At 41.2% G+C, this 9,130-nt stretch overlaps 1 protein-coding gene across 1 annotated transcript; it reads right to left on the bottom strand.

The window, feature by feature from the left end:
* Window positions 1–3,315: 3,315 nt before the first annotated feature.
* On the bottom strand, window positions 3,316–8,118 carry LOC141017071 (organic cation/carnitine transporter 2-like). Its single transcript, XM_073491690.1, has 8 exons — window positions 7,751–8,118; window positions 7,531–7,634; window positions 6,447–6,601; window positions 6,104–6,275; window positions 4,667–4,808; window positions 4,451–4,545; window positions 3,620–3,834; window positions 3,316–3,512 (listed from the first exon to the last, which is right to left on the bottom strand). Exons 1-8 carry the CDS (start codon window positions 8,075–8,077, stop codon window positions 3,316–3,318), a joined length of 1,407 nt encoding a protein of 468 aa, XP_073347791.1. The 5' UTR covers window positions 8,078–8,118.
* Window positions 8,119–9,130: the final 1,012 nt, after the last annotated feature.

Raw genomic sequence — 9,130 nt, 5'->3', positions numbered from 1 at the left:
GAAGGTTTCTGACTGGGAAATGACTGACAAGGCACAATAATGTTATGTGTAGCTTTGTTTCCTTAGCCAATATTCTGAGGTTAAATAGCAAACTATCTTGTCGATGCTAGCTGGACTAAGATCGATTAACCTCACGTTTCCTGTCAGTTAACCCCGAGTTTGTTATAAGGTATAGTTAGCACACTTAAATATGACTCGACTTTGGGTTGATCAAGGATCAGACTCTGCTTAAACGACCCCTCTGTGATTCACAACGCAATGAGCAAAACTGCAAACTAGCAAAAACAAAAAAAAAGAGTGGGGGCAGTGTAACGCTAACGTTAGCTTGATGGCTAATGTAAAGTTACCGTTAGCCAACTAGATTAGTTGTTTGAACAGCTGAGACGCAACCGTGTATAAACTGGTTAGCACGATAACTAGCATCACCGTCACTGCACTAACGTGAAATAAGTGACTTGTAAATTCACACACGCTGAACTACACTAACTAACTAACCAACTAACTACAACGCAACGGCAAACAGAATGTTTTCAAAGCCAGAGCCATCACTAGCAACACTTCACGTTAGCTAGCTAGCTAACTTCATCTGCCTACTGTTGCCTGTTACCACATATAACGCTAGCTGACTTTACAAACACTTCCGGTGCTGTTGCCCTCCCAGTTGTTCAAGCTACGAGCACCAGCCGAATAAGGTCTGTAGTGTCTGTTAGTTTTATCCTTGCCACGTCTGTTCCGATGTCACTGGCAGGTGTGTGGTTGCTGCAGACAGACACCGGGTCCCAGAACTAAAATCAGCAGCAGCAGCAGCAGCAGAGGTGGGGCAGTACAGGGGCCCAGCAACACGCGTACGCTCGCGATATTTCCGGTGTTGACAGTCAGCTGTGAACGGGATTATGTAATGAGCCTTGACACCCCACTTTCATGACGTGCCCATTGGTCAGCCAGTGTTGGTATGCTTTAATAATAATAATAATAATAATAACAATAATAATAATAACAATAACAATAACAATAACAATAATAATAATAATGATAATATCTGTGTCAATTACTTTTTGTTTATTCAGCAATATATTTTTATGAATATGTGCCATGAGAGTACAATACTGACTAAAATAATAGATGTGTTACAACAAGGCCCCTCTCTTACACAGGACCACAGGATTATAATGCAGCATGCGATGTACATTCGTTTTGCCAACTCCCTAACAAATGTGGAATTAATCAAATGAACAAAAACAATTAACACAGAGTGATCCTCGATGTTTTAGGGCCTGGAGTTCTGGCAAAGTTTCCCTGCCTTGGTCAGCTGATAATCCAACTGTGGTCGACATTACCGGAGGGTACAAGAGGCAGGCTCAAAGCGATCAATTCTGATCACCTAGAAAGAGTACTGCTCTTCTCCCCTGGTTTAAAAAACATAATCTTTAAGTTATTGAGGTGTCTGCTGTTAGATGCAGCATACGTATACAAATGGTTTGTAGTAGGAGAATATATTGGAATGTTAATTGCTGTTTGGGCCTTCCTGATTTGGAGGTTATTTAGTTAGGGGTACCAGGATACTGACATAATTAGATCAGCAGAGGCATGGAGGCTCTGGGTCAGAGGTGAAGGACAGTATGGTGAGGCACCCTACAAGAGATGCCTCTACTGTTCTTCTGTCTCTCTCTTAATATGAACCTTATGATATAACTAAGTTTTTTGACCAAAACAAGCTCGGTATATAAGGAGCTGTCTGCATATTGTCGGCAGAGTTTCATTATTCAGCTGGAGACTCTCCAAGTAATGTTTTAATTTCCCAGCTTGGGATCAATAAAGTATATCTATTCTATTCTATTCTATTCTATTCTTTACTTGTATACGATACTGAACTTATTGTAATAAATTTGTTATACAACTAAGACAGTGTCGGCGGAGCTTTTCTTCAAACATCTTCAACTGCATCGCCACTGAATATACGACATTATCTCATCTTCTCATTTCAAGTGGAGGAGGTCTGGACCATACTCTTTATTCATTTTTTAAAAATTTTTTAGGGACCCAACATTTCCCTCCATGAGCAAACACGTGGCAGTAGTGGCAAGAATAAACAGCCCATTTGAAATATCATTCTAGCCATTATCATTCATGTACACTGGTCAAAACAATCACATTGAACGTTCACTCTATATACGGTTGTGTAATAAAAGGCAGACATGGCATGTGTGGAAAAATGTATTGTCATTGAAGTCAGTGCAACAGTGCATGAAAAAATAATGCCCCATCTTACAATATTAAGAAATCCTAACCCTAGCCCACTATCATCCCCCGAGGCCTAACCTGTCATCAGAAAAGGTTTTTCATACATGCTGGTAACAAACAGGATAAAAGACATTCAGTACAACAATAAAAAGTCTGCTTATTAGTCAACAAACATATATAGTGGTTTGAAAAATATATGTGTCTGTATCACGGTTAGAAATCCTTTCAAGTTGACATAAATGTAAATAATAAACATAAATGTGAACAGACCAGAGAAGCTCTGAGGCTCTCTCTCCTAAACAACATTAACGTCTTGCCAACCCATCAGAAGACACAGAAACACAGTTTATGTGTTTTAAAGGCTTTGTCTTTTCATCGATAGGCTCTTGCTGTCTGATGTTCTGTCAGCAGGGGGCGCTCTTGTTCCTTTCTTTACAGTCTTCACTTGTGTCTGACTGGGCAGCAGCTGTTTTCTTTGGACAGCAGCAGAAGCAGCTTCAAGATACAAAGAGACAGAGAGAGATGAAAGAGAGAGAGACGAACTGTTGAAATGCACATTATCACAAACAAAGAGATAAAGCTGTCATGCAGTTAACCCTACAACATGTTTGCCTCTTTGCTATACAGATTTCTGATCAACACTATTTGTTTATCAGTGAAAATGCAGCTCCAGACCTGCTCTTGATGCAGTAACAGTAGTAATAAAGTCACAAGATTTGTTGTCTCAGTTTGTTGTCTAATACTTAGAAGACTATTACTTCCTTTGTGGTCATCAACACGTTCACACACACAGCGACATACCTTCTGATGGGTCTAGCCTGGCTGATAAGGTCAGGAAGTTTGCTGTTTCTGGTGTCTGGCAGCAACATGCTCACAGCAGCAGCCATGAGGCAGACTGTACCAAAAATAATGTACGGCAGGACCTTGCTGTACACACCTGCAAACAGAATGAAGGCCACATTAATCAGAATAGTCACTGATCTGTTCATTTCCATGGGTTCATCACCTTTAATACGTTAGTTAGGCCAACCTATTAACTTACGCTTATTACAAGGACCTTAATACGAAATATTGTCAAAAACACTTGCCCATGTAGATCACATAGGGACACATGATGGCACCTATGAATGCGGCTGTGGTGGTGATCCCTAAGCCCATGTTCCTGACCACAGTGGGCATCAGCTCAGTGAAGAACACAAAGAGGAAGATGTAAGCACCAGTCACGCCCATCCTTCCCACCAAGGCGAACACCTGGAGCATGACAGGCATGTCTGAGAAAAACAAATGTGATTCTTAAACAAGGCATGGACAATTGATCACTGTGTCTTCTTCTCCTTTCAGATATTCCTGATTCAGTCAGTGTTGTACTGATTCAGACCTTCAGGAACCAGCTGGATGATCAAGAGCATGATGCCACAGAGGATCAACATGCAGAAGAGGAGAGTGGGTCGAGGTGCACGGTTGACCAGCAGCCCAGTGGCTGCATAAACTGCAATGTCAATGGTTGCTGAAATGAAGCAGTTGAGGTAGACGTTTCCATTCAGGTTACTGGTGTTGAGAGAGAGACCATAATAGACCATGGCGGTAGACATCCTGCAGAAATACAGAATCAACACTGCATGAAGAGGGAAGACAGTGTGCTGAAATAATATTTTGATGTGTCACAAAAATGATTATTTAAAGGTGCGATATTGTTCCCAATGTTACTATAAAATGTATTTATTCAAGTCACTTTGAAGAAGCTGCAGTTGAAATTTTATGTGGTTTAATTATTGAAAGAGCAAAGTGGACTAACAGCCGACGACAAATAAATCAAAGTTATTAAAGGGTAACTTTTGTATCTTTAACCTGGACAATGTTTTAATTTTTTGTGTCTAGGTGACTAATGGGGACAACATTTTTTGAAACTGGTCCACTATTGAACAAGACTGCTGCAGCCAGCAGCTGTGACGTGGGCTGCAACTTCTGAAATGTAATTCCTGCAGGAGATATTGTACCGTCAAAGTGCGTCCACTTAAACTTCTTCATTTGACTTCATGACTGACTGTCATGGTTTGAGTTATTTCCTGCTTTATTTTGAAGTTCTCTCCGCATGTGTCATGTTTTGATTTTCACCTTCTACCTTTGTCCCTTTTCCACCCTTTTCCTGTTCACCTGGGTGTTACAGTATCTTCAGGAAATCTACCAACAGAGAAAATAAATACATTACCAGATGAAAACACCTAGAATTGTAATATTCCTCATGTTGGGGGTGCGTATCAGGTCCATATAAGTGTGCGTCCTCTCCTCTCCACCTTTATCTCTCTGTATTTGACAAATATGAAAAGAAACAGAACAGTCACACCTGGTTATCACAGTTTGGCCCATATTTTATACTGCAGCTCAACAGCTTCCACAGCGTGAGGAGTGAAAATGGAATAAATACCATTAGCTCCAAGCACTCGCCAGCCCTGAATATAACCTCAGGCACGGGGACTCTGTTCCTTTTGGCAGCATTACGTATGACAAGTTCAGCCTCCTCAACCCGACCTTTCTGCAAGAGCCAACGTGGAGACTCAGGAAGGACCCTGAGCAGAAAGAGAGAGACGGAAGTTAATTTAAATGAAAAAATTTGCATTTTACAACATAGGTGCTGAACAAACACATTAGCAAGCCATTTGAAAAAAGTTAAAAGTTTCAATCAGAAACAATCAGAAAGTACAATCAGAAATCAAAACATGTAAACTTTGCAGAGAATATGAACAAAGTGTCAGGACTGAGATCAGTGTCTGATTCTAAAGAGAAGCATAAACAGGGGGAAGCAGACAGATACTCATTTACACTGAGAACTGGCCTAAACCAGCCCAGTCTGGTTGTCTTGGTTCAGACACAGAGGTACATTCTTATTATTATCCAGCTCTGCAATGACCTGCAGTCAACCTACATATCTGCATCTGTAGTTGAGTCACAAACTGACCTGAGTAGAAATTCTTCATCACCTTTGAATTGATTATGACTGAACTTTGGTTTTGACAAACTGATTTAATGTGTTTAAGACTAAGATTAAGATTAAGATGTTCCTTTATTGATCCCCCTTGGGAGAAATCTGTAGGTAACACAGCAGTAGAGAGGGCAATAAGTAGCAGCACAAGAGTAAGTCTCAAAAAAGAGAGACAATAATAGAGAGGTGTTGGAAAGAATAAAATAACAATTTGAATAAAAAATATAATAAACTATTAGAATAAAGGTAAACATAATATATACAGTAACTGTCCTTGTATGTACATGCGTGCCTGATGGTATGAAAGAGCCCCTTCAAGCGCTTTGAGGCACGTGGTTGGATGATTCTGTGGCTGAACGTGCTCTTGAGTTGCCTCAGCTCAACGTAGAGAGGGTGAGAGGGATTGTCCATTATAGCTTGCAACTTTCCTCTCATCCTCCTCTCTGTCACCGCCTCCACGCTGTCCAGTTTCCCACCACAGAGCTGGCTTTCCTCACCAGTTTGTTCAGCTTGATGGCACCACCGCTCCGGATGCCACCTCCCCAGCACACTGCTGCAAAGACTATGACACTGGCTACCACAGTGTGCTGAGGGTGAATTGAGGAATCTCACAGCCTAAAGGAAGAAGCTGAACATTGGATGGATGGATGGATGGATGGATGGATGGATGGATGGATAGATAGATAGATAGATAGATAGATAGATAGATAGATAGATAGATAGATAGATAGATAGATAGATAGATAGATAGATAGATGGTGGTGGTTCTCATATTGTCAACAGGGGCTGCCAGAACAAAACATAACAGTTCCTTGAAGAAGCTTTGACTCTGATATGTTACATGGATCACTGATCAATAGCCCTTATCAGCCGATCACTTACCACCACATTGGAATGTATATCAATCCGGGGATGGCAGAAGCTACCAGCAGCATCCTCCAGCCTCGTATGAAGTAGGCAAAGAGCGGCAACAAGGCGTAGCCAATGGCGTAACATACACCTTGGGCTAGCAGACCGAATTTTATCCTGGCAGACTGGCCCAACATCTCAGACCCTGATGAAGAAGAGGACCACAAGCATGGCGTTAAGATGAGGGAGAACATGAACGTATAGATCAAACTGTCTGCAGCCATACTGAATTCATTGGTTCAGGAAGATGTTGGAATTGAGATAGAGGTAGGGACTCTTTTGAGACCAGTAGAAGTGGATGTGCTGCCTGTCTCACCCAGTATGAGTGATGTGCCATAGTTGGAGACCTGGCCAAGTCCTTTTAGACAGTTGAGGACACAGAACATGACCCAACTGAAGGAGGCGGCCTGGATTAAGGCAGTGACTGACTGTAAGATCATAGTGAAAAAAAACACTGGCTTTCTGCCAAACCTGCAAGGTGATGCACAGAAACATGAAATTAACAGACCATGGGTGATCTTTAAGTACACATCCTCACACTGATAACAATTGTTTTTTATTATGTGATCAGTCAGTTCTTCTCTTCTTTGTCTTTCTGTCAATCCTGCAGAACAACAGCCGTCAGTGAACACCATTATTCATGAGTAAAACAAGTAAAAATGTATTAACAAACTCAGAGCTAAAACAATACATCAATTAATTGACTAGTCGATAAACAGAAAATTCTTCGGCGACTTCAGTGATTTTAAAAATGGATTTATGAGTTAGAGCAAAAAAGGTTTATCTAAAGTATTTAATGGGTAAATGAGTGAAGCTGTGATTATACAGTATTTATGAGGGAAGAAAGCAACGAGGAACTAGTTGCTTTTCAGATGACATTTTTTCATACTCTTTCTGTTCAGTGAAAGCCGTGTATTTCCAAATTTGGTAAGTTTGATTTTGATTTTATTTGATGTTAAACTGAAGGGTGAAGTGCTCCTTGTGTTAATGAAATGATCCTTCTTCAGTCACAAAGCTGAAAACAGGCAGTTTTTCTGACACCATTAAAAGCTGATTTTAAAAAAATGATAATTTACATATATGTGGTTCTCACAGGACAGCAACACTGCAAACATGATCTCATAGAGTATGATGCATTACTAGATTGAAGCCCACAGTATAAAAAGCACATTTATATCTACAGCATAAATATGCAGTGATGTTAATTCAATTATAATAGAAAAACAATGACAGAGAACATTTTCCGTCAGAATGAGTACTTGTACTTTTGATACCTGAAGTGAATTTCACTGATAATGCTTTCATACTTTCACACAAGAAAGGTTTTCAATTAAAGACTTCACAGTGTGGTATCGACACTTCTACTTAAGGATCTGCACACATCCTCCACCACTGCTTACCGGTCTGAGAACGGACCGCTGATGAAGGATCCAATCATGACTCCTACAAAGTACAAGGAGGTGGAAAAAGGGACCCTCCATGCATGTTCACACACCAGATCCCACTGTCATCAACAGGAGAGAGGACCGTCATTCAGGTGACAGCAGGACAACTTCCACAGAAATCTGACACTAAAGTGAAATCCAAATGAAACTAAAGTCAAAGAAGGGAGAGTTTCACCTCAGACACAATAGTGGAGCTGTATATCTCAGTGCTGAACACCCATCCGTCCACACACTGCTCTGTGTCATTGCTGAGTCCAGCTGTCTCCGTCCAGCTTCCGTTCAGTTTGTACCGGGAACAGCTGTCGGGTCCGATCCAGCTGCTGTCGGTGGACTCTTTGCAGCGATGCTCTGGTGTGTCCGAAACGAAAACCACCATCACTCCCATGTATCCGCTCGGAATTGCAGCTAAACTGAGCAGAACAATTATTAAAACTTGAAAAAGTCCGTAGTCGCCCAGAAAAGACGTAAGTTCATCAAAGTCTTTCATTTTTGCATCCGACATGATGACTGACTGCTGGTGCGCAAACTGAATCCACACCAGGAGGCTGCGTCGGATGAGCTGGTGGTCAAACTGCGACAACTTAGCACATCTCTATTTCTGTAGGTAAAAACCAGCACAGGTAACTTGTTGAACTGGTTGCAAATGTGTGCTTGAATACTGTCCCAGCAAAGTAGCCCGAGGTGCAATGCATATATGACAAGCCTATAACTGTGTAGAGTTCACAGATAAATATTTGGGATGTTGCCTGAGGAAAAGGCCAGGTGTGGTCACCTGACATGAGTACTGAAAAGTGGTTTTAACAGACAAGTCATCTTTGATACATTTGAGTATGATTGAACTTCACAGAAAATAAAGGACTGGCAAATTCATCAGTTTAAAAGTAGGCCCACTCTGGCCCGGCCACGCAGCCTGATTACAGCCTTTATTATCATGTTTGAATTCATTCATTAAAAGGGGGAAAACCCCCCCACATGCAATCAAACACATTATTTATATGGGCCTCTTAAACATACTGTCGAAAATCATGAAGGAGCCAACAATGCATATGGACATGGACCTGTCAGAGGTACTTTTTCTTCTCATGCACAACCAGCAGGCCTTTTGGTGCCCTAGTCCACACACACACACACACACACACACACACACACACACACACACACTGTTGCACTGGTACTTTTAATTAAGTTAAAGGTGTGAATACCTTTTCCGACACTGAAGAGGACGCTGCACTGACCTACATTCCCTAGATATTCTGTTTAACATTATCCATAATAACAACACACCTGACTCCATCCACAACCCTAATCATATCCTTAAACTAGGTCAGACCTGTTTTTGTTCCATATGGGGAAGTGAAAACCCAAAAAGGGGTCTATAAAATGTGACTGTGCTGACAGATTATTAACTAACACAAACTAAAAACTCTGACACTCCATGGACACATTGAAATACCACAGCCGACACATTTTCGACACATTTACATCCTGGTACACCAAAACACCAAAACAATCAAAACACCATTTTACCTGAAGGCACTGTGCACTGCTGCAGGAA

This window comes from Pagrus major, chromosome 21 (genome assembly GCF_040436345.1).
Source record: "Pagrus major chromosome 21, Pma_NU_1.0".
NCBI lineage: Eukaryota > Metazoa > Chordata > Actinopteri > Spariformes > Sparidae > Pagrus > Pagrus major.
Note: the sequence above shows the minus strand (reverse complement) of the source record. Positions and strands in the feature narration are given on the sequence as shown.

What these genes read in the sequence shown, in the direction of transcription:
- LOC141017071 (XM_073491690.1), bottom strand. Translation starts at nt 8,077, where the DNA reads ATGTCGGATGCAAAAATGAAAGACTTTGATGAACTTACGTCTTTTCTG. An exon ending in TGGCACATCACTCATACTGG is followed by an intron (nt 6,276 to 6,446) that starts GTGAGACAGGCA and finishes CTTCTTCATCAG; the next exon opens with GGTCTGAGATGTTGGGCCAG. An exon ending in CATCCAGCTGGTTCCTGAAG is followed by an intron (nt 3,513 to 3,619) that starts GTCTGAATCAGT and finishes TGTTTTTCTCAG; the next exon opens with ACATGCCTGTCATGCTCCAG.